The 26,362-nt window shown below is 35.4% G+C and overlaps 1 protein-coding gene across 1 annotated transcript in view; it reads right to left on the bottom strand.

Annotated features, from left to right (window-relative positions):
* The window catches only part of LOC145669016 (sodium-coupled monocarboxylate transporter 1-like), a 58,303-nt gene that overhangs the window by 4,477 nt on the left and 27,464 nt on the right, over positions 1-26,362 (bottom strand). Inside the window, exons 7-12 of the mRNA XM_081737353.1 lie at positions 25,979-26,133; positions 23,882-24,022; positions 21,101-21,209; positions 6,700-6,809; positions 2,869-3,052; positions 674-760 (exon numbers count right to left, since the gene is read on the bottom strand). Coding sequence (XP_081593479.1) covers positions 674-760; positions 2,869-3,052; positions 6,700-6,809; positions 21,101-21,209; positions 23,882-24,022; positions 25,979-26,133 — 786 coding nt within the window. The remainder of the gene's footprint in view (positions 1-673; positions 761-2,868; positions 3,053-6,699; positions 6,810-21,100; positions 21,210-23,881; positions 24,023-25,978; positions 26,134-26,362) is intronic.

Raw genomic sequence — 26,362 nt, 5'->3', positions numbered from 1 at the left:
CGCTTTATCAGATAAAATATGGTTGAAAATGTTAGGAACTATAGAAATTTAATTCGAATTAGTATTAAATTTCCAACTCAGAACTTGGTTTATAACACATGACTCGTTCATGTAACTTTCCTCCAAGCTCTCACTTCGTCTTTGTAGGAGTACTACGTTTCTACGAATAAGAACTAGCATTTCAACTAAACGGCGTGACAACATCTTGGCATTTGAAGGCGGCGCTCCAAGTTCCCTTTAAATGCTGCTAGCAAATGAGAGGCCAGCGGTATTGCCACGTTTATTTTGTACACTTCCACGTCTATCCTCTGCCACCTGATCGCGCTGTACTTTGTCTGCTTACCCGTAGCCACACCCCTTTACCACTTGGCAACGTCACGCCAGAACTTGTGTTTTATTCGTTTAGCTAAAATGCCAAGATGTTTGTCACAGGGCTTAGTAGATAAATACATTTGAAGATATAATTCCAGACAGATTGGTTTATCGAATGAAATATGCTCATTTTGAAACAAATTCAATGCCATAAGTTTAATTGTACACTTAATTCAAAAGTTATTACATAATGTTTCAATCTTCTGAATATCGAATATTTAAACTTAAATTATTACATATGCAATTTACACATCTAGTACTTAATATAACAATAATTCTAAAATAGTAGCAAGTTAATTACCTTCTCGTTTGACCAAGGAAAAAACATTCCCAATGTGAATATACCCAACGTTGCTCCGCCATGAATACCAGATACGCTTGCACTTGCCTACAAATTCAAAAGCGAAAAGATAAATAGGCTGTATGAGATAAAAAAAAAACTCTTTATTATTTGATAAAAGTATTTATTATTTAATGTTTACTGACAGAAAATATAATTCATGTTGTCAGAAATTCTGATACACTCAGAAATTTTCTCAAGTAACCAAGGTGATGGACCCAATGTCCTTTGTCATTTTTGGTGTGTAAAGCAACTTTGTGATACATTAAGAAAAAAACGTATGTGCGTATGTGGTGTACGTAAAAACGGTGGCTATATATGTAAATCCTGTAGTTTTTGGACTTAACGTACAGCAAACGTATAACTGAAAAAATATTTTTTATACGTACTTTCCCCATAAGTGCTTCCATCTATACGTAGTTTCAGTATGAATGAAAGAACTCTATATATAGGCGGTCAGAATTTCACATACAGATGGACGTATGTAACATACAGCTGACGTACGTAACATATGTATATGTATGTAATATACGGAAGACTATTAGATGTCATACATCGTGCAACGACATGATGTAACATCTAAGTGGGAGAAGTATGTAGCTTATGGATAACGTATGCTCCGTATTGATTTCCGTAGTAAACATAAGAATTCCGTGTATTTGTATGTTTCGCGGTTAAGTTGAAAACAATTTGTCGATTTCATTGCTTTTCCAGTGAAGATTGGTTGGGTGAAAACTAGTGAAAAAAAAAGCGATCATCATCAATGTATTAGCAAACATTGAAAAATCGTGATTCTACCAAAAATCAACTGTTGGTCAACACTCATTGGGTTCTTTGAGTTTATGGGTTTTATACATTTAACGTATAGGTAATGTGTTCCCCAGAAATTAAAATGCTTAGGGCAAGTGTGTTAATTTTCTTCCCCAGGCTTTCTCCCACTTCTTTGAATTTTAGTGTTTAGTTTAAAAGCTATGAAGAATGCATGTACAAAGTATGAAACATGTGAGGTAGTATGTACAAACTGTTATCAAACAAAGTAGAAATTGTTTCCACATTTTTTTTATGTCACAATTATTTGGTTTCATTTAAATAACAAGATTATGAGTCATAATTTTTGAGTACTGAAAGGAGCCGTTTCAAAAGTGCCCAATTTTACCGTTTGCATCGCGTGCATATAATTCGGTATCGGAAGAGATCGTGACCTAAGACATTTACATATAAAAAATGGTGGCCATAGCTCAGCGAGAACATGACCAAAAATGCGCGCATGATCATGATAAAACATGCGCGTCTTATGGGCATTTCCATTGTATTGTTGACCCATATTTGGCCATGTTCCCGCTGAGTTATAGTCACCACTTTTTATATGTGAATGTCTTAGGCCACGACCTCTTCCCACACCGAATTGTATGTGCGCAACGGAAGCGAGAAAATTGGACACTTTTGGAACAGCTCCTTTCTAATGTGGTATGGTGTCTTAGAGAAGACCTCCCACGTCTGATGGTGGCCCGGGTTTGATCCCAAGCTATAATGTAAATCATTGTGTCCTTGGGTTTTCTCGGGTTCTCCCGTTTCCTTCCACTTTCTCATTCCATGAATTATTTCGTTATCATGCACTTTCATTAATCATTCATCTCATGAGAATAAAGGTTATAATCATGGTGTGTAAAACAAGGAGTTCCATTTGATTTTAAATTTCTAAGATCAATTTTTGGTACGTTTTTACTTTGACTCTGACAGTGGCTGTAACCAATTCATCATTCCTGTTTCCTGGAGCATTATAGGAATCGCATTCAAGTTGCTCCACCCCATCATGACGTAATGTCGTGTGGTATTATCATGGGGGTAAAGGTAAAATAAAATGAGTCCTGCGTGAATTCTAAACCCCTTCACTCGCTGATGCTCGCTTAGCTATGTTCGTAACTTAAATGAATCACTTTTTTATCAATAAAGTTATGTGAAAAGTGGACAATATACCACGTGACAGCACCAAAGGCACAGACAGTTCCAAGAAGTGACTGAAGCACAAACAGTTCTAGGAAGTGACTAAACCTGTAAGAACCGATTGAAGTCACTGTAAGAGTCAAAATATAATCTTGCCCCATTTTTCATTCTATCCACTTGTCACGTATTAATGCAACAGAATAAATGTTTACCTGGAGCACTCCTCCGAGATGTTCAACAAGGAACACAAAAGAGGAACAGATGACGCCCAAGACGACCACCACCACCTTCATAATAAAGTTGGCCCTTTGCTCGGTGAATTCTTTCTTAAAATATCCTTTTAGGAGGTCCTCTAGAATCACAGCAGCCATGGCGTTTAATCCTGTTGACATGGAGCTACAACGATTCACATCTAATAATCCAATATGGTATTGTTACAGTGGCGGATCTAAAAAGTAAAAACTGGGGGCCAGCCAAAACACAGACTATAATAGGCATATCATGATTTTACTATAAAATTTCAAAAATACATAAATAATAGCTTAAATTATTTTTGTCACTCAAAAAACTGGGGGCTATGCTTTCCCGGCCCCGGGTTAGATATGCCACCGCATTATTATCATCTATCATAAGGTAGTATTGTTGGAATTTAAATGTTTCTATCATTGCTATTTACAGTAGTGCTAATAGGTACAGTCGGCAGAAAAAGTGACCACTCACGTACTGAAACACCCACAGGATTCTTTCTCAGCTGGGTGGAGGATACACCCAAGCAAATTTGCGAATACACACACCTTAATGGGCGTATTAATTCATGCAAAACAACATTCATTAACGCATTTTGCATAATTTTATTAAGTATAATTAATATTTTAAATACTGTAGTGTGTGAGTAAGCAGAAGTGATAGTTCTATTCGAAAACCGAACATCTTCCAAAAATGGAGGAGAAACTAATTGGCCCCCCATACCCTTCGTTACGGGTGCCCATGCTCACCTACTTTTTTTTTAATGCGAAATTTCATTTCTGTGATTTTATGTGCCTATGGTTTGCAATGACTTGTAGAAAACTATTTTCTTTTTCAATTAGAGAATATACATTCAACAAGTCTCTATTTCGCAGCAAACATTTTTTTTTTTCTTTTTTTAGTATGTCTTGTTGAGATAGTAACCTCTCCCAAAACGTAAACTGTCCTTTTCAGTAAGTTCTTTGAGTTCCCACTGGCATGACCCTCCTCAATCAAAATAACTTGCCTCTTTTATTCTGGACACTTACAAGGCGACAAATTAAAAATCAGCTTTTGGTCGTATTAGTAGCAACTAAATGCTACTCACCACCGGGGTCGCCACAGGCAGTTGCCCTCTGGATTTATATGGTGAATCATGTGCACGAGTTCATCAAAGTGTTTATGTGCATATATTCGCGACTGTGCTTATGTGCCGGGTGAAAAGAAACGGTGACACAGGTCTTTTGCACCCTTTTCTTGGAACCGGTCTTTTGACCCTCTTGGAATCAGTCCTCTGTCACCCCTCTCTGCTCACCATTTCTTTTAAACAAGCAAATGTTCCCGAACGAAAAAGCTATGTGTTCATTCTCCCATATTGCTATGCATTCCTCAGAGATTAATCTCGCATAAATTTCATATTGTGTTACGGACCTATTTCTGGTTTGAGTATCATGTGAGTTTCCTTCATACTACATGCAAAGCACATTATAAAAGTAGGAAGATTTCTGTCTTTATTTTACAAATAACTTTCTGGTTTTGTAGCTCAGAGTACTGCTTGTTACTATTAAAATTATTTGTCTCCATTCAGTGTTGCACTACTCTTTTCAATAACCTTCCATTCTTCACCCAAAATTTTAAAATCCTTTTTAACAAATTCGATTGTTCTAACCTCCAAAACCCATTTTACCTACCTTTTTCTTGAGTACGACTTTAATTCAACCATGTTCTTATTCAAATTTCATATGTTTATGTACGTACAAATGTTTAGATAACTACACATCTAAATTATTTTACTAATTTATCTTTAAAACTCACTTAATCTTAAAATAATTAGTTGACGTTCAGTCCCTCCCCCGTTCCCCCGTTTTTGTGCACCAATACTTTCTCTGAACGTCTTTCATTCTTCTGGTACCACTTTTTATCCGATTTCACAAACTGAGTAAGTTTACAATTCGTCACATATACACAACATATTGTATATGTGTGTATTTTTATGCATATTTGTATATTACACACAAATAGGCTATATATTATAGTTGTTCTGTACATATTTATTCATAACTTCGACATATGTGCTCCAACTTTGTTGATTCTCTTTTCTGATTTAAGAGAGTATGTTTTCTTTTCAGTCGTTCTAGATCACGAAACTTCTCAAAGGTTGACAGTATTAATACCCTAATTAACAAACTCCATTCTGTATACATTCATGCATTTCAACTTAAGTGAACGTGTTTTGATTCTTCTTGTGTTAGAAAGAGTATGCTTTCCTGGCTATTTTCTCTAAATTTTATGAATACCTAGTGAGCTCGTTTGGAGCAACATCAGGAAAGTTTTAAACCGCTGACAAGCTTCATATCGTAATTAAGCAATTTCATTCTGTGTATGTTCAGGCAAAGCTAACAATAAGGTATAAATTCTCCAATTTTCAATATTCTTTGTATCTTTGAAAAGTTAGCCTTCCAAGACCTAAGTTTCATGCAGATCGGAAAACAGGCTTTGAAACTAGACTATAAAACTTTTCAATGACTGTCAACGTTAATATTGCAAGTCTGTATATGCACTGAGAAAAATCCGTTCTCCGGACAGCGGTATATTGTACAAATATACGGTATCCTCTTGCTTACTATAGAAATCAATACGGAGCATACGTTATCCGTATGATACATAGGCACTGCCGTTTGATGTTACATCATGCCGTTGCAGGATGTATGACATCTAACAGTTTTCAGTATATCACATGTATATACTTATGTTACCTTCGTCAGCTATATGCTATATACGTCCATTTGTATGTGAGATCCTGACCGCCTACATTGTTTCATACAGAAAGTACGTATAGATGGAACACTTATACAGAAAGTATTATAAAACATGCGTTTTCAGTTATACGTCTGGTGTACGTTAAGTCCAAAAACTACAGGAATTACGCATGTAACCTATCTTTTTAAGTATGCCACCTACAATTTTTTTTCTCAGTGTGTTCAGGCACAATTTCGCAAGATATAGAATAATATAAGAAAAAACTATATGTGTTTACTGGTGCTAGCCTTTCGTAGACCAATTCGCTTTATTGAACGCGCCTACCTAAAATACTGGCGTAACAAAATGTAGAAAAATAATAAAGTTTAAAATATTAAGAGGCTTCCTGAAAAAGGTTAAAAACAGAAAATAATTTGCCTATGATAATAGAATAAATACTTATTTAATTTAAATTATCATATAGCAATAGCATTACCATTTCATCTACTTAAATACCTGTATTCTATACCACTCATTTTAGCTTTGGAACTTCTAGTATAAAACAAAAGACAAATTCTGACCAAAGCATATACTATGTTTTTGGTCAGTATATGCTTTGTATTTCTTAATGCTTAAATGGTATATGATTTGGTCAGAATTTGTCTTTTGTTTTATACATGTATTGTATACGTTTATATGAGATTGATAGATTAAGTTTTATTACTATTATCTGTAACATATTTTGATTTCTATACCTAAGCAATCACATTAGTGCATCCTAAGATTACTATTAAAACTATAACCTTATAGTAGGCACTTTTTGTTTGACTTCGCACGAACTTAGTTTTTTTTTTTTACATAGATAATAGTAATATTAGTGCATACCATAGCAGAATGAACCATAATTTTGTAAATTGCTAATAATTGATGACATGATGGCTACATCCATCTCTTCCATACATCGTAAACATCACCACCTCAATATAACACTGTTTCAGTATAAAATGAAACATAGCATTTAGCTTTACTATCAGACGATTGAAAGGAACCAAATTTAAATCTTTCAGGAGCAAAACTACCTGAGAGCAGCACTGAATACGCCGGCAACAAATAATCCTGGGAGGCCTGGAATATGTCCTGAAGTGTCCATCACAAACAGTGGAAGAAGTTGGTCTCTTGCCTTTGCAAGCTATAACAGAAAATATATCTCACTTATATGTTCATACTAAAATAAGAAAGAAAGAAATGAAAAACGAAATAAAAATGGAAACTAATGAACTGGAAGAGTTTTAGTCAAAAATATAAAGAACCAGTGTCAAAGTAGAAAATATTGTATTGTTGTAAATTACAATCTCAAGCTATCATACATTAGGTCGTTATGAATAAAAATCTGAAATATAATAATCATAAGAAACAATCTAAATCAATTATACCTTTTGAAGTTACAATAATTTAGAACGATAAATATTAGTGTTACACTCATTAGAAATAGAATGCTAAAATAAGTAAATTATTGTTCTTTATTATCATTATTTTAATCCTGCAAATACATACTAGTAAATATTGCCCATGCAGTTGCATAGATCTCTAATTACTCTTTTTATAGGAATTTGAAGCTGAAACCAACAAAACAATTAATAAATGTATCCGCCCATGATATCATAAGAAAAGTAACCTCAAAGTTCGGATCTTTAAAGTACCACTTATGCTACTGCTAAAAGTGTCCATGCTTTAACACATTTTTAACTGCAACTTTTATACTAATTCGAAGACATTTAGTCTAATAATTATTTTTAAACATACGTGTTATTGGTGTACCTGGAAAAGGGGTCGCAAATTTCGTATATATATATATATATATATATATGAACAAACTCCATGGCTCTGGATAAGTAGAGTAATAAATAAAACACAGTTCTGACCAGAGCAGAATGAAATATATTAAAAACTATACTTACAATGTGTTACAGTTTCAAGGACCTAACGTCCTCTTCATCAGACACAAACACTGTTTGTGTCTGATGAAGAGGACGTTAGGTCCTTGAAACTGTAACACATTGTAAGTATAGTTTTTAATATATTTCATTCTGCTCTGGTCAGAACTGTGTTTTATTTATATATATATATATATATATATATATATATTATTTTATTTTATTTATTGAACAAATTCCCAGATACAGCATAACTTTGCCATTTTACACAGGGACATGCTAACAAAAGAAAGAAAAAACAAGACAACAATAACAACAACATAGTAAAAAGTGTAAAAGTAAAACTATTCCGTCAAAGCTCGTTTAATTGCTCTTTCAAACACTGGATAGCTCGAAAAAATGTCCACATCAGTTGTTACTTGATTATAACAGTTTGGTATTCTATAAAAAAGAGACCTCTGTATAACAGCCAACCTAGGACGGGCAAGATGGAATAGGTGGGTATTCCGGGTGATGCGGGAAGGGACACGTAAGGATAGTTCCTGAAGTAATATTTCCGATCTTAAGCTTCCATTAACTATTTTATGTAGATATTTCAGGTCAGAGATAATTCTGCGTACTTCAGGAGTCTGAATATTAAGATGTCGCAAGAGCTATTTTCTTAGATATAATGTAGAGATATATTAGAAGTTTATAATATTTTATTTTGGTGATTGGGATAATGATAAGTTAGAATCAAATTTAAAAGATCAGAATATTACAATGATGTTAAATTGTGTCATATTGGCACATGTGATTGTTATTGTTTATTTGTTTGTGTAAGCCGTTGCACATGGTTGTGTTTATGTTATGTTATTCGTGAAATCCTGGCGAGACGCTAACTCGCAGGATTATGTAAATATAAACTAAGAAAAGTAATGTCAGCTTGAAATGTGTAATAACATCTTTTGTTAACATTGACACAATTTGGATATGGCATAATATTCAGATTCGCAGAGATTGATAGTCTGGGAATTCGGTCACGATGTAATACGGTTTGAAACAAATGTTTAACCAATAGCTGAGGTAAACAAAGTTGAATCACACCATGACGAATTCCACCGTCTGCAAGAAGAAACAAAAACCCAGATTCGGAAGGAATCAAGATCAGACGTCTAGAGGATCAGAAGTCGAGAGGATCAGTCGGAGATCAGTGGAAGATCAGTTGGAGACCAGAAGTTGATTCCAAGTACTAATAACTACCATCGACTAATGGTTGGTCATTAGTTGGCTAACTGTGGAAGCCAAGTCGCAGACGCCAACCTCGTCCTGATAGAGATACAGAGCCAAGCAGTGGATATTCGCCTTTCTAGCCTGAAGCGATATTACCAAGGTATGTGTGCCTCAGTTATGTGTGTTACTCGTGGTCAAAACTCCAGGCATTTGACATTCTGTGATCTGAACAATTAGGCCATATTCATTTATTCCACACATTTACACTATGACATTCAGTAGTCAAATACATGAGCTTAAACGAATTAAAGAGTTTCTATGATTATCCTCTCGCTAGAACATCTACTTGCTCGGTACCTATATATATAAACGTAAACATCTCAACTTTGAGATAACTTTTCTAGGTACACTATTGATGCGTATGGTTAAAAATAGTTGAATAGAATTCATCATCCTCAAATTAGTATAAAAAATTTAATTAGGAAATTATGGAAGAGCGGCCACATTTTACTACTTATTATTATTACTTCTTTATACTACGAATTAATATTACCAGACTAATGGACGAGACTTAACATACATGTTAAGGGTCGACTGTTACCAATAATGGCAGTAAATGACCCCATTTCTGACAATGTACACGTATTTTGTTTGAAGAAACAATATTCAAAACAATTCAATGAAATTCAAGAGATAAATATTCAAATTCTGCAAAGACAAGTTGAATAATTGATGAGAGAATAATAATTGTAAATTTTTATACGCTTCTGTTTCCTTTAGTATTGACAAGATTAATTATTGAGAGCATGTTTCTGTAAAGTAATATTAAGTGGTCTTATAACAATGAAAGAAGTAAAATATCAAAAAATGCAAGGATCGTTTTATGGTTATTGTTATGTCTTTGAACGCAGTTAGAATATTCTTCTAATGAATTTGATTCAGTTACTTTTAATCTTCTTGCTCCACACAAATGCATTGGAAAGATAGGAGTTATGTTCTGTCATCTGTCGGTGACCGTCAACCCTTTACAGTTACATGTAAACTCACAAGGAACGGACATGAACGTGTCATCCGGACATCCGAATCAAACCTAGTCCATTCGATAAACATAACAAAGGTATGTTCATACACAAAAAATTAGATGCAACGGAGTAAGTTCCTGGGGTCCTTTAAACCTTTTAGTATAAAGAAAATCGTAGACTTGCAGTGAAATAACTATTGCATCAACACTGTTCATTGGGAAGTCATTGTTGATTCATTCCGTTCAGCACGAAACAAGCTTTCCAGAGGTCCTATATTGGGGCCCATAATGTGCTTGAACAGGGAAAATTTGGAAAATGTCGGGAAAATTCCGTCCCTCCCATCAACTTTGAACCCCTGTGGAGTGGTCTCGGGTGAAAGCACAGGATCCAAATGTATCTCGAAAAAACTATAGGGGATAACAAATGACTGTACCAAGTTTTGTATTGATAGACAGAATAGGTAGGAGGGAAAAGCTTGTAAGTATTTCCCTCATACTTATTCTATCTATCAATAGTATTTTTCGAGATGCATTTTGTAAACGGCAAGATTGACTTGGGTTCGTTTGCATATTAATATTTAATTTAACTATTTCATATTGTATTTTTTGATAAATTTTATTAATTAATTATATATTATCAGTATGCATTATACATGCATATTCTTGGAAACGCGCGAAATTAATAGTATTTTATGTTTCATCGGTACCTTCCGAGAGAGTGATTTTCATACTTTACTTTTTTAAATAAAAATGGAAAGAAAAATCTCAAAAACGGTTTCTAGAGGATGAAATATCTGAGTGAAATAGCAAAAGCAGAGAATAGTCTGCTTGCTTGAAGCGAACAGAATTCGTTAGTTGGCAGTCACTCCGTTTCGAAGGCTGTTTTATGGTCCCCACAGTGGACAGGTCAGGAAGCCACACAAGAAGAACTAGGGGTGAAAGTCCTCTGAATTCCTGCAGAGCAAGTGGGTGGTAGTTTTTTTTTTCTTTTACATAACTCTGTGCAAAGAATTTGAAGGGTGACAGAGCAGTTCGGTTTTAGCTTCAAGAGAGAAAGTTTAGTGAATTGGTCGTTGGCTTTTTTTTTTTTTTTTTTGTCGTCTTCAAGAATGGTGTTAGTGAGGTCACCAACTGATCTTGCTTTTCAGTGTATATTTAGTAAGAGCTAGTGTTTTACTGTTTAATAAATAGCTGAATTCTGTGATAAAAACTGAATTGCTTAATAAGTGCATACAGACATCTTACCAATTATACATAATTATGTAAATTGGCGGCAGAGATAGTGAACAGTTATTTTGTTTAATTTTATTATTTTTTTCGTTTGAAAATACCTTCATTGATATATGAACTATCTACTACATGGTTAATTTTAAGGAAATCTTCTGTAAACTTTACAAAATGGACTAACAAATGGAGTAGAAATTTCTTAATCCTTTCGATAAGTGATGTTCTCAGTGATTGTTGCAAACATCATGAAGCAGCCGTTTCAAGAACTCTCACTATAACCTTCTACGGTGGACATAGTTATTGTTTTAGAAAAGTGTTAGTACGTTCTTATTCACCTTGCAGTACTGCAGTTAAAATCAAATGAAATGATGGACAATGCAAATTAAAGCCATCAAGTAACAGTACGGGGATATCACAGAAGAGTAGCAGATATCAAAGGGCATCTGTTTCATTCTCTCATGAAAGAGAGAGAATTCTAGGATAGTGGAAACGACCAGGAACAATTTTAGGTGGAAATACTTCCTTCATGTGATTGTTTTGTTACTAGTGGAGACTCTACCACATAGTCATAGTGTATAATGAACTATGAACATTAAAAAAAAAAAAGGAAATCAGTGATATAACCATATGCAAAATTTAGTGGAGTGGAGATTCCACAAGGTTGTAAAACTTTTTTTTCTTTTTTTTTTTGGCCAACATATATAGGCAATAAAGTGTTTTTTTCTTTATGAAATGGAAGTTGATAATTAGCTAAAGTTTTCTGAAAGGCAGATGGTGAGTAGACCAATTTTGCTATTTTTATAGGCTTAGATGTCTTGGTTTCAGATGCCTGATTTGAGATTTCACAGTGTTATTGTGTGTTGGGACTCCTCAAGGGGTAGGGGAAAAAATAAATACCCACAGGTACAGAAGTGAAGAAGAGGAGGAAGGTGAAAATTAGCAAGAGAGAAAATTTTGATAATATTCATGCATACTGTCCAAGGGCGTAGCCAATACTGTTAATTGCCATGAGGCTGGGTGCTATATGAAGGCGGAGGAGGCAAACATAAATTAATTATTTGCATAACAAGAGAGTGAGGGAGAGAGAAAACAAAAAAAATATTAAATAAAACAATTCTGCTCCCTCAATATGTAACGGCTACGCCCTTGCACACTATACATGAATATTATCAAAATTCTCTCTTGCTAATTTTCACCTTCCTCCTCTTCTTCACTTCTGTACTTGTGGGTATTTATTTATTCTCCCCTACCCCTTTGAGGAGTCCCAACACACAATAGCACTGTGAAATCTCAAATCAGGCATCTGAAAAACAAAACATCTAGCCTATAAAACATAGCAAAATTTGTCTACTCACCATCTGCCTTCCAGAAAACTTTAGTTAATTATCAACTTCTCTTTCATAAAAAAAAAACACTTTATTGCCTATATATGTTGGCCACGAAACAAAACAAAAAAAGATAAGAAGAAAAAAAAACTTTTACAGCATCGTGGGATCTCCACTCTAATAACTTTTGAATTTGGTTTTGGCACTTATTTCCTCTTTAAAAAAAATGTTCACAGTTTATTATACACCACGACTATGCGGTAGAGTTCCTACTAGTACCAAAAAAATCACATGAAGGAAGTCTTTCCACATGAAAAGTTCCAATTATTTCCGTCTATCCTAGAATTCCCTCTCTTCCCATGAGAGAATGACACCGATGCCTTTTGGTATCTGATGGCTTTAATATGCATTGTCCATCTCTTCATTTGAATTTAACTGCAGTGCTGCAAAGAGAGTAAGCACGTACTAATATTTTTTTTTATAAAACAACTATGTCCAAAGTAGAATGTTCTAATGAGAGTTCTTGAAACTGATGCTTCATGATGTTGGCGCAATCATGCTATCACTTATGGAAAGGACAAAATATTCTACTACACTCGTTGTTAGTCCATTTCCGTACAGTTCATAGAAGATTTTTATTTTTTTAAAAAAAATAGCCATGTAATAAGTAGTTCATACTATCACTGAACTTATTTTCAAACGAAAAAAATAAACAAAATAACTGTTCACTCTCTCTGCTGCCAATTTACATAATTATTTATAATTTGTACGATGTCTGTATGCACTTATTAAGCACTTCAGTTTTCATCTTAAAAACTAGATCTCTATTCAAAACATAGAACACTAGTTCTTACTAAAATACACTGAAAAAACAATATTCGTTGGTGACTTCACCAACACCATTCTTGAAAACACAAACTGAACACAAAAAAAGCTAAGACCAATTTCCCCAGATCTTTCTGTCTTGAAGCTAAAACCGAACTGCCTCGTCACCCTTCAAATTCTTTGCTCCGAGTTATGTAAAAAGAAAAAAAAACTGCCACCCACTTGCTCTGAGGAATTCAGAGGACTTCCTCTCACCCCTAGTTCTTCTTGTGTGGCCTCTTGACCTGTCCACTGTGGGGGCCATAAAACAGCCTTCGAAACGTAGTGACTGCCAACTAACGAATTCTGTTCGCTTCAAGCAAGGAGACCCTTCAGCATTTGCTATTTCACTCAGATGTTTCACCCTCCAGAAACCGTTTTTGAGATTTTTCCTTCTATTTTTATTTAAAAAAAATAAAGTATGAAATTCAAACTCTTGGGAGGTACCGATTAAATATAAAATACTATTAATTCCGAGCGTTTCCAAGAATATGCAGGTATAATGCATACATATAATATATAATTAACTAATAAAAATTAAAAAAAATTACGATATAAATAGAGTTCATTTAAATAATAATATGCAAATTAATCCAAGTCAATCTTGCCTTTTACAAATCCCCCCCCCCTGGTAATTTGAATTTTTGCTATTGCTCCAATTCAAATTTCCAGCAGAGAAGATTGACCTTCTATTAATTCTTAACAAGATTACATAATAGAAATAGTGAAAATATTATATCAATTAAAGTACATGCTCCATTAACTTGATACCTATCTGTATATAAAAGTAGATAAAGTACAAAATGTGTATAAGATACCATAATATATAATTTAAACTAAGTAACTGTAATAGATACACAGTTTTATATTTTCTACCTGAAGTGAAACGTTTACATCTTCTTAAAAATTATAACTACTAATAACTATACAGACAAAAGATGTGAGAACATTTCCATCTTTAAATATTTCAGTGTTGATATCTCTAGTACGTTCTTCCTCTCTGTGCTCATTTCTTAGTCAATTTTCTTCTCTGCTTCTCTTGCTTTTATCTGCTCTCGGGGAATGTAATGCTTTAATAAGTAAGCATTTCTTTTCATACGAACTTCTTTTGTTGCTGGCTCTGCTAGTGTGTACACATTTTTGCTCGTCTTTTCAGTTACCAACCATGGTCCGGAATACAGTAGTAATAATTTCTTAGACACCCCTGTAAGAGCGTCGGACTTGGGAAAGGTCCTTTGTATCAAACGGGTTATTCTCCATGTCAGCAATCTGTTAATTTCTTTCGCTACCTGATTCTTATACTTAATAGGAAATGGGTACATTTTCGTATGAATCGTGCTTGAGCCATTGACCACTATCGAATGCTCATAATTCGCAATGCATCCTGGTTTGATGTCAAAAATTGATTTATGCTTTGTTAGTAACTTCCTCAATTTATCTCTCTCTATAGAAGATAGGTCGGTGTAGCTTTCAACAAATTCATTGATTTCTTGGGTAGTTGCTTGGGTGTTAACTTTGGCCCATTCATTTGGCGAGTAAACTTGATTGGCCAGCTCCAATGGAGAGGGATACACCCCGTCGTCCAAATTAGTCCTTACCCGGGTTGCCGTACTACTTGCGGTCTTACTATCCTCGGTGTAGGCTGCAAATATGGGAGCGGCATGACGTCTTTCCTGCGACGTAACTTCATATTCAAACACCCCTGACACCCCATTATTTACCCATAGCTCTGAACAATCTTCTTCCCATTCAATGTTTCGGAGTACTAGATCCCTATCTTCTACGGTGACGTCCCTGAATGAAATCTCTACATCGTGAGGATGTTTTAAATATAATACTCCCTTATCATAATTTAGAGTTGCACGACTTTCCGCAAAGAAATTTGAGCCAATCAGCAATGCACGATTCAGACCATCCACTATTATACCCACTGTATAAAAAGCTTTTCCGTTAATAAAATTTCTAACATTGTTCGTCCTAAAATATTTGCTGATTTCCTACCAAAAGCTGACATCACTCAAATTTATATCATTCTTGGGAATAAGCCTAGTATTCAAGAGTCTATCAGAAATCCATGTGCCTTTAAAAATATTTCCTTATTTATGTTTACTCTTTCTCATTTCTGAAAAGTAATTTAACCAAATTCAAATTATCACTAAAATGAGGTTTAGAAATAATTTCCATACATTTGACACAATTTCCTGTCTTTTCACTTTCATTCAATGCTAATGTTTTCACGGCGGTCTCATTATCACACTCAGCAATTTCCATACTAAGATTTTGCACACACTTAGGATATTTATTCGTCGGCTCAGTCAAAAGTAACTCACAAGGTTCCAACTTACCGTCGTCCTTCGTGTGTGCGAGGCGACCTCATTGTGGTGGGGAACGACCACCCCTACCACTAGGTTCCTGCACACGATCTTGAGGCGAATATTGTGGGCTATTACCATCGTAGGTCTCTAACAACTGAACTTGTTCTTCCCCCCTGAAGTCAGTCCTGTTGTTGTCGTTATAATTTCTTGCACCTCTCCGCTGTCCTCGTGTACCTCGAGAAGGTGCTTCGTTCCGTGAATAGCTTCCTCTCCCACGCGACCTAGCTTGGTTTTCTGGCTGGTTGGCATAACGACGTGGAGGGCTAGTCCGGTGGCTACGCTCACTTCCTCTCTCATATGGATTGTTATGGTTCCTATTACGCTTGTTAAATTTCCGTGGGCTTCTTGGCTTATGGTCAGGGGAGCTTTCAGAGTGTTCACACTCTACTTACATATTTACTCCTTTCCTCATGATGCCATAAGAATCTTTTTCTCTCATGGTGTACTCCAACTCAGAAACGACATTTAACAACTCTGAGACAGTTTTCGGTCTCGCTGAGACAATTGACCTAAAAAGCCAGTTTTGGAAATGTCTGGGTAGGACTTTTAACAACGTAGCTTCGTCCATCGGGGGATCCAAAATACTGTTGCGATGTAGTAACTCTAACAAGTACTGTGACGGCATTTTGTTGCTCTTATAGTCATAGTGAGCAATTAGAATATTTGCTCTCAAGTTAGCCAGTCGTTCTTGGCTTAGATAAGTGTCACGGAAGTGACTCACGAAGCTCTCATATGAGGTTATCTTGTTAGAGGTCACTCGAAACCACTGAAGGGCACTGTTTCTCAAACATTTTCCCACGAGGTTAAGCTTCAATTCCTCGGGTACACTTGTCATCTCAAAATATCGTTCCAAGTCTATGAGAAAATTGTGAGTCAGTACCTCACTCTCATTTCCCGAATAGGTAGGTAAAGAAAGGTCCCGGTGTATGAACCCCATAGCAGCTGCAAGTTGCATCGTATTCGCGTGTCCAGTCGCACAACCAGACGATGTGGATGGTTTCTGACTAACAGTAGGAGTCACTGTCTCATGATTATCTCTTGCGTTTTCTTGAGAGGGAACCTGCGAGTCGCATTCTGAAGACTGAGATGGCGCAGATGATTTTTCGTTACGCTGTGAGTCAGTGGAAATATTGGCCAATTTCTCAGCAACTATTTCAGCTGTCTCACGCTGAAGTGTCTCCTTCCACTGCGCCCAACTATTCTGGATCTTTTCGCAAGTGCGTTCCATCATCTCAGTGCACTCTGAACGTACCTCTTCAAGATGCGTTTCCTGCAGAGTTTCTTCCCTAGCTCGCGTTATCTCTCTCAGATTCACCTTGACTCGTTCGACCTCATTCGTGATTCTTTCGACCGAATTTCTTAACGTATTCACCCGACTATCAACATTCTGTAGCCCCTCAGACAACTGTTGTACTTCAGTGTTAATTTCCAAACACTGACCCTCTACATTGTTTTCTAACTCCTCAAACCTCTGGCCTGTCTCACGGATCCGATGAGTCAACTCTTTTTCTGTTCTTGCCATATTGTCTCCTACTGTCTCCCTCATACGGGCCATTTCCTCCACTAAAATTCTACTATTTTCCTCTCTCAGCTCACCTATCTGATGTGAGACATCCTGTCTCACCTGATACATGCTTCTTTCTACATTCTCATTCGACTCCTGTCTCACCTGTTCTAACCTCTGTTCTAATTTCAAAGTCTCTCTGGTGAGTTGTTCCCTAGTCTCTTTTAGTCCCTGTTCTAGTCTCTCGTTATTAGCCTGCATTTTGTTTTCTAAATTGTTTTCTAAACGCAAGCTTGTCTCGTGAGCTTCTTGCCTAGCCTGATCTAACTTCTGATTCGTTTGTTCTAATTTCGCCTCTAAATTCTGGTTAGCCTGTCCTAGTTTCTCTATCTTCTGAAAAAGAAGATCCACCCACGCTGGTCTACTATCTTCACCCTGACATTCTTTTCCTGCAATACGATTTCCCTCAGCCTTTCCGGTGTCTACCTCCAGTGGCGTGGTGCTTCCGCCTGAAGGAGTATCACTTTCAGCGCTCCGAACATCCGCGAGTGTGACATCTATTTCTCCGTCACCTTCTAAGAGGTTTTCGCTTCGTTGCGCATGCTCTTCTAATGTTAAATCCATTTCGATTTTTCTAGTCTGTGATCGTGTTCTCACCATACGACAATCCTAACAAACGAACAAATTCGTCCTAAAATTTCTATACAACAAAATATCTCCCCCCAAAACACTAAATTTCACAACATTAAATTATTTTCAAGACATCTATTAACATACATTTTAACTGCACTATTCTTGGAAATTGCCAGGGAACACATACACATACCGCGAAGGTTACACGTTAAAATTTTTTGTTATTGTGTGCTGGTATCGGCTCTATAAAGCATCTAAGACTAATGCAAAAGTAGCCTGCCACGCTAGGTGCTATGCCAAAGAAAATTGCACACAAGAGTGTAAGCTACAAGAGCCATTTCACACTGGGCGCCATGTTTTGTTAATTGCCATGAGGCTGGGTGCTATATGAAGGCGGAGGAGGCAAACATAAATTAATTATTTGCATAACAAGAGAGTGAGGGAGAGAGAAAACAAAAAAAAATATTAAATAAAACAATTCTGCTCCCTCAATATGTAACGGCTACGCCCTTGCACACTATACATGAATATTATCAAAATTCTCTCTTGCTAATTTTCACCTTCCTCCTCTTCTTCACTTCTGTACTTGTGGGTATTTATTTATTCTCCCCTACCCCTTTGAGGAGTCCCAACACACAATAGCACTGTGAAATCTCAAATCAGGCATCTGAAAAACAAGACATCTAGCCTATAAAACATAGCAAAATTTGTCTACTCACCATCTGCCTTCCAGAAAACTTTAGTTAATTATCAACTTCTCTTTCATAAAAAAAAAAAAACACTTTATTGCCTATATATGTTGGCCACGAAACAAAACAAAAAAAGATAAGAAGAAAAAAAAACTTTTACAGCATCGTGGGATCTCCACTCTAATAACTTTTGAATTTGGTTTTGGCACTTATTTCCTCTTTAAAAAAAATGTTCACAGTTTATTATACACCACGACTATGCGGTAGAGTTCCTACTAGTACCAAAAAAATCACATGAAGGAAGTCTTTCCACATGAAAAGTTCCAATTATTTCCGTCTATCCTAGAATTCCCTCTCTTCCCATGAGAGAATGACACCGATGCCTTTTGGTATCTGATGGCTTTAATATGCATTGTCCATCTCTTCATTTGAATTTAACTGCAGTGCTGCAAAGAGAGTAAGCACGTACTAATATTTTTTTTTCTAAAACAACTATGTCCAAAGTAGAATGTTCTAATGAGAGTTCTTGAAACTGATGCTTCATGATGTTGGCGCAATCATGCTATCACTTATGGAAAGGACAAAATATTCTACTACACTCGTTGTTAGTCCATTTCCGTACAGTTCATAGAAGATTTTTATTTTTTTTAAAAAAATAGCCATGCAATAAGTAGTTCATACTATCACTGAACTTATTTTCAAACGAAAAAAATAAACAAAATAACTGTTCACTCTCTCTGCTGCCAATTTACATAATTATTTATAATTTGTACGATGTCTGTATGCACTTATTAAGCACTTCAGTTTTCATCTTAAAAACTAGATCTCTATTCAAAACATAGAACACTAGTTCTTACTAAAATACACTGAAAAAACAATATTCGTTGGTGACTTCACCAACACCATTCTTGAAAACACAAACTGAACACAAAAAAAGCTAAGACCAATTTCCCCAGATCTTTCTGTCTTGAAGCTAAAACCGAACTGCCTCGTCACCCTTCAAATTCTTTGCTCCGAGTTATGTAAAAAGAAAAAAAAAAACTGCCACCCACTTGCTCTGAGGAATTCAGAGGACTTCCTCTCACCCCTAGTTCTTCTTGTGTGGCCTCTTGACCTGTCCACTGTGGGGGCCATAAAACAGCCTTCGAAACGTAGTGACTGCCAACTAACGAATTCTGTTCGCTTCAAGCAAGGAGACCCTTCAGCATTTGCTATTTCACTCAGATGTTTCACCCTCCAGAAACCGTTTTTGAGATTTTTCCTTCTATTTTTATTTAAAAAAAATAAAGTATGAAATTCAAACTCTTGGGAGGTACCGATTAAATATAAAATACTATTAATTCCGAGCGTTTCCAAGAATATGCAGGTATAATGCATACATATAATATATAATTAACTAATAAAAATTAAAAAAATTACGATATAAATAGAGTTCATTTAAATAATAATATGCAAATTAATCCAAGTCAATCTTGCCTTTTACAATACATATCGAGGGAGCAAAATTGTTTATTTTATTAATTTTTTTTTCTCCCTCTCACTCTCTTGTTATGCAAATAATTAATTTATGTTTGCCTCCTCCGCCTTCAAATATCACCTAGCCTCACGGCAGTTAACAATTTGGATTGTATGCTTTTATTTGGGGCCACTCCAGAAAGGTCCAAAGTTAATAGAAGGGGTTTTGGAGGCAATTTTCCCGACCTTATCCCAATTTTACCTGTTCAAGCACATTATGGGTCCCAATACATAACACTTCTGGAACCTTGTTTCATGCTCAAGAGAATGAATTTAAACCATGACTTTCTAGTGAACAGTGTTGATGCAATAGCTATTTCACTGCGAGTCTACGATTTTGTTTATAATAACAGGGTTAATAGACACTAGGAACTTACTCCGTTGTCCATGGCACATATTATTTATTTATTTTTTTGTGAATAAACATATCTTTGTTATGTTCATCTAATGGACTAGGTTTAGTTCGAATGTTTGGATGACAGGTTCATATCCGTTTCTTGTCAGTTCCTAGTCTCTACTTCCGAAAACATTATTTGTAATTTCAATATGTGCAAACTTGTTTCAAATCTATGCTTGTTGGTATATGTTTTAACATGATTTGCTTTTACGTCTTTACATTTACATTTACATTTACATTTCTTTAACTTACTGGTTCATATTAGCTTTGCTATATTGAATAACTTACACTAAAATATAAATGCTGAGCAACGGAACGTTTATTTATAAAACAATAAATGTGTGACAGTTACGCCAACTAACTGAACATATTGACTTCATCAGACATTGTAAAAACAAGAGGGAGTTGCATCTAAGTTACTGGAAAGACTTAATTTGTAGCTTAGTTTTCTACCGGACCAGGAAGGGAAATGGATCTGTAGTGTTTAGTTTCACTTTTGTCAACTTTTATGATTTGCTAAATCTGTTTTGATCAGCCAATCGGCGTTCAAAACCATTTTCAACGATCCTGTTATATTTAGATGCAACTCTCTCTTGTTTTTACAGCGACTGATGAAGTCAATATGTTCAGTTAGTTGGCGAAACTGTTACACATTTATTGTTTTATAAATAAACGTTGCTTTGTTGAGTACTAATTTGTTTTTGTGGTTCAAGTCATCTATATTTCTTTTATTACCATTCAATGTAACGAAAAGACATCACAACAACGACAACGGAATACTGACCTTGGTTGATAGTGGATCACAGTCATAGTAAGAAGCAAATATGAGTAATCCTGTGTATACACAAATGGATATAAGGGAAAGTGCTCCAAACACAAATAACCACAGCGCGCTGAAAATTAATTCAGAAATAAATATTTATGACACAAGTTCAAAATATACACTAAGAAATAGCATTTACGATTTTCTACATTCTTGAATAAGTATCTGAGCGGACTGAATAGTATGAATAGTGTATTTACCTTACGTCGGTTGAAGGTCAATGTTTTGGACGTGTGACTTGAAGCTTTGCCCTGGTGCAGTTCCACACGATGGATATCGTCGCTATTGTAATGTAATGGTAGAGACAGTACACGAGTTTGTTTCTTTCCATCACCTTTTTATTACAAAATACAAGTAATATGCGACAAATAAGTACTTTCCTCTATAGAATAGATCTTTCTCTACGACATTGAACCTCCTGCCCGAAGTAGCGCGGAGGTCTTTGAGGCTAATGGTTAGGGAACTTCCAACTCAAAGCAGCGCGGAGGTGGGATGGTGTATCCTGCCCAGTGCAGCGCGGAGACGAAAGAAGCCTCATGCGCAGTACAATGTGGAGATATTATAGGGACATCTTGCCCAAGCAGAGCAAAGGTAAGGTTAGACAGTCTCTCCTGCCCAAAGCAGGCGAAGGGAAGGATAAGAATGATCAGCTGGAACTTATGGCTTCTTAGTCACGACGTCCTATTTTATAGCCGTTCTTTGGAGGGGCTGTCGGAGTCCTTCGTGGTTCTCCGTGTTCTTTTTCGTACTTCTTCGTATGTGGCTTCTGTCGGCTACTTCAAGGCTCTCGTGGAGAAGCATATGCTGTTATCTACAACTATGTGGGTATATTGCACTATTTAATGCTAGCATTTTCTCTTTATAAACTGGTAATAAGACGTATTCTAGTTCTGTTCGACAACACCATTCTAGAGCTTCTCTCTGTTGCAAAAGCCAGTAACAACCATGAACCCTTTCTAGGAACTGTATTTGCACCGACTCACAAACTTACATCGGTCTTTTCTGCAAACAGATCTGTGCGATATGACCTGAATTTTTCCACAGCCACCTAGAGAATCACATGCTTATAAAGCGTAAGATTAGAACTGAGAAAATGCTTTCAAATACATTGAAATATTGTGACAAGAGAATAATTTGACAAAACCCAAAACAAAAGCTTTTTTTATCACAGAACGTAGCAACGTTTGTATTCGTCAACATTCGAAGGTGGTTCTCTTTAAGATTTGGATTTCTGGACTTTCGGCATCTATAGTTATATTAGCCCGTCACGTGTAAGGGATGACTCCGTCGATTAGCACACTATCCGAGGAAAGGGAAGGAAGCGGTATGGGACCTATAAGTTAGGTACCATCCCGGAATTTGCCTTGTGTGAATGAGGAAAAAACAAGAAAACCTTATTCAGGAAGGCTGGTCTGCAAAAGCATTTTACACTTTATCGACCGATTGCCCCACCGGGAATCGAAGCCAGGACCACTTGCTCCGAAAGCGAGAGCGTGCACTTTCCTTTACGCAGTACATGGTAAGTAGATCGGAAATAACTGCTTTGTGTTCATTTACCTAATATATATTCCTATGTATAGTTAACAGTGAATGACTGGAATTGATTTTAACAGCCAAAAATAAAATTCTGAACATGTTTAGCACCGCAGCAATTTTGGTGCTTTATTTTACCATGAGACCGCTATAATAATTATTGTAATTTGGCAAATCAAAGACATTGAAAATGCAACATAAATGAAGCGTTAGCCAAAACCCTTCGAAGCGTTTTCGTCGATCCCTTCTAGTAATAAAATTCACGAAAATCAGTTCCATCGCCTCTAAAGGAAGTAACAAAACAGAGTAAGTACGTACGTCCCATGGGATGTGCCCGGTCCGTTAACAAAGGTAATTGTAGGTCCCATGATGCCTACGTGGCGCAAAATATATCTGCAAGTGCAAAAAAAATGGTCGCAGTTGTTTTCACTGCGAATCGTGAAACTGTGAATAAGGAGCTTTGCCTGTTTATTATACTCTTGAAATATGTCTACGTTCTAGTGGTAGGCACAAAAACCGAAATAGTCGTTCATGGAAAATTTTTAAAATACCGTTTTTCTTAAAAACTCATTCGGTTTTCTATCAAACAAGTTCTGGTTTTATTTCAAAACCGGTTTAGCTTTCAAAATCAGTTTTGTTTTTCAATCAAAAGCCTGTTTCCGTTTTAAAACCGGTTTCATTTTCAAGCAAAGGAAAACTGACTTAGCTTATAAAACAAGGATCGATTTCTTTCAAAAGCAGTTTTAGTTTTGATTTTCTTTCAAAGTCGAATTCAGTTTAAATCAAACCGATTTTGGTAAAAACCGAAATAACTTTTTTGGTTTCCGGTTTTTTTAGAAACAGGTTTCCAGCTTTTATAAAAACTGGTTGTGTCCATCCTTACTACATTATCTTATTTATTTTCAAAACTATTTTCAAAGTAATATTGAGAGATAAAAAGTAAACTGAAGATCGAGAAACGTGGAGGAATTATTTCCAGGCACAAACCTAAGAAAAGAGTAAATTAAAATTCTCATTAATCCCAGGATCTACCAACAGGCAGAATACTTAATAATAATAATAATAATAATAATAATAATAATAATAATAATAATAATAATAATAATAATAATAATAATAATAATAATAATAATAATAATAATAATAATATTAAAGTCATGTACTTTTCATACACATGTAACAGATAACTTTGTAACTGGCCAAACTTACCCTCTTGCTTTTGTTAAGGTTGGAAGAGCCAAGTATCGCTGAATCATAGTTTGGTTACAGGCGTTGATTTTCAACCAGAATCCAAAACCACCAACTACAACACTCCAGAAGGTATGTCGAGTTAAAGGATTTGGATCGAAACTACAAACAAAAATCAAAATTAACTAAAAACTCCATGTCACGTAAACAAATAAAAGTAGTGAATATATAAATTGTCTTTGTTGTGCTATTGTAAATTGTCTTTGTTGTGTTTGTTTTAATACTTATAAAACTTCCAAAGTATTAGTTGACAAGTACCTCCAAGATAAATTGTTTCAGAAACAACGTTTCCAGCATTCTATTTGTTAGAAAGTAATTAATACGGTATTTTATTGCTCATATGACTCAGATCTGTTGTATATTGTGGTGTACCGAGGAAATGTATATTCTTGCGGCTCAGAATGGAATGTTTGGAGATTTGAGCTTAGGACTACAGTTTAGGACTTAAACAATATTGAAAAATATGGGAATGCATCGATAACGTGCTAACAAAGAGTAACTCATTTGTGCAAAACACAGATTAAAGGGGTAGAAGGTAGAATAGGCAAAGAAGAATAATTAGATTTAGAAGAAAAACTCACATAGTATCTGAGCTTGGTGTGCACGACCTCAAAAAAAACTTTCATGTCTTAGGAACTGACAAATTAAAAAAAAAAAAGAAGAGAAAGAAATATCTTCGTTGGGCTATAGTTGGCTAAACGCCTTCCACGTACGGAAAAAGTTGTTTCCCTTGGTGATTTTTTTTTTTTTTTTTTTTTTTTTTTGTCTTCAAATACCCTTTGGAATTTGTACGTATCACCTACACGTGAATGATTTTCAAATCTATATCTGAAGTTAACCAGAAAATTTGAACACTTCAATTCAACAAATGTACGATGATTTGCACCGTGTTTACTTGTAGTCAAGTGAAAATGGGTTAACCGTAAATCCAATTAAATCTAAGTGCATTTCTGTCTCCTTTGAACATTTTATACAAATGCACCCTTCGAATATACCAACCGTAAAGATAAGTGTTATAATTATTCCATTTCTGAAACTGTTACAAATCTCAAGATAAAAATAGATTAATTTCTTGAGTGCAAACTTCACCTTAATACTATATTAAGAGAGGTTTCTGGTCTTCCCATTCCTTCACTAGACTAAAGAAAACTGTACTCACTGAAACGAAGTTACAACTTGTGAAATCGATAATATTTCCACACCTTGAATATTGTGATGTAGCTCTATCAGATTTAAATGAAGAATTAGTGTACACGGTTTGTTTATAACCTAAAACGATTAAGTCATATAACTCCATATTACGGTAAGCTGGATCTTCTGAAATTTGCCGATAGACGTTATCTGCATAGACTCACACTTCTCCTTAATACTGTGCGTTCAATAACCTTCCAACTTAATTCAATAATTGCAACTATTAAATCTAAATGCTCATCACTATCACGATACAAGATCAGGTGTAAATAAACTCCTTTCTCTTCCCTTATACTTGTCGAAATTGTACTCTAATTCGTTCTTTGTATCCATTATCCATGCAGTGAATGACATTAACCCAGTACATGATAATTTCACTCAATCCATCTATTTAAAAAGTCGATAGCATAGGCTCTTCGTGAGTCATTCTAACATGTAAGTTTACTGATCATTCTAATCTTACTGGTATGTGACATAAATGCTGCTTTTTATTCCTCCTTCTTTTTATTTATTAATTTATTCCCTAAATCTATTTGAATACATAATACATTATGTTTATTTGTAGTAATCTGTGTGTGTATATGTGCTTGCAAATGTAATTTTTATTGGATTATTTACTACAAAGCATAAAAGAATCATATTTTATAGTATTGGATTATGAATTGAGATTCTGTATATCAGTATGCAAATAATTTTATACCTGTATTTGTATCTGTGCCTGTCATTTCAATTATTATTCTATAAACACTTGTGAAATTGTATTCGATCATTGTATCGTTAAGTGGAAGACGAGGCATGGGTAGCCTTAACTTTGTCAATGTAAAATAAAACTAAATAAATAAAATTAAAGCAATTGTGCTAACCTACTTGAAAAATTCTAATCGTCCACTGTCGTAGTTTCTCTGCCAAACAATTTCTACTCCTCCAATGTCTACTGTTCCTTTTATCACAACAAACAACATGGCTCCAACCATTATGATGGTCTGGACAACATCTGTCCACACAACTGCTTTCAATCCACCCTAAATATGGAACATAAGAATTCAATATTTTTTAGAGAGATCAGAAATTGTAAAGTTTGTTTATTTATTTATAGCACTCGTACGTTTTTCCTAAATTTTTTCCATAAACTATTACACAATTTCCGGAAGAAGTGTTCTCACTCTCAGTATTCTCCTGAAGTGCGGTTTTCTTTTTCAAAAAAAGTGTACAATCTGCAAATATTTAATATTAGATGATACTGGACAACCT

The sequence above is a fragment of the Thermobia domestica genome, chromosome 13 (assembly GCF_964235325.1).
Source record: "Thermobia domestica chromosome 13, izTheDome1.hap1.1, whole genome shotgun sequence".
NCBI lineage: Eukaryota > Metazoa > Arthropoda > Insecta > Zygentoma > Lepismatidae > Thermobia > Thermobia domestica.
This window is presented reverse-complemented; position numbering and strand designations above follow the sequence as displayed.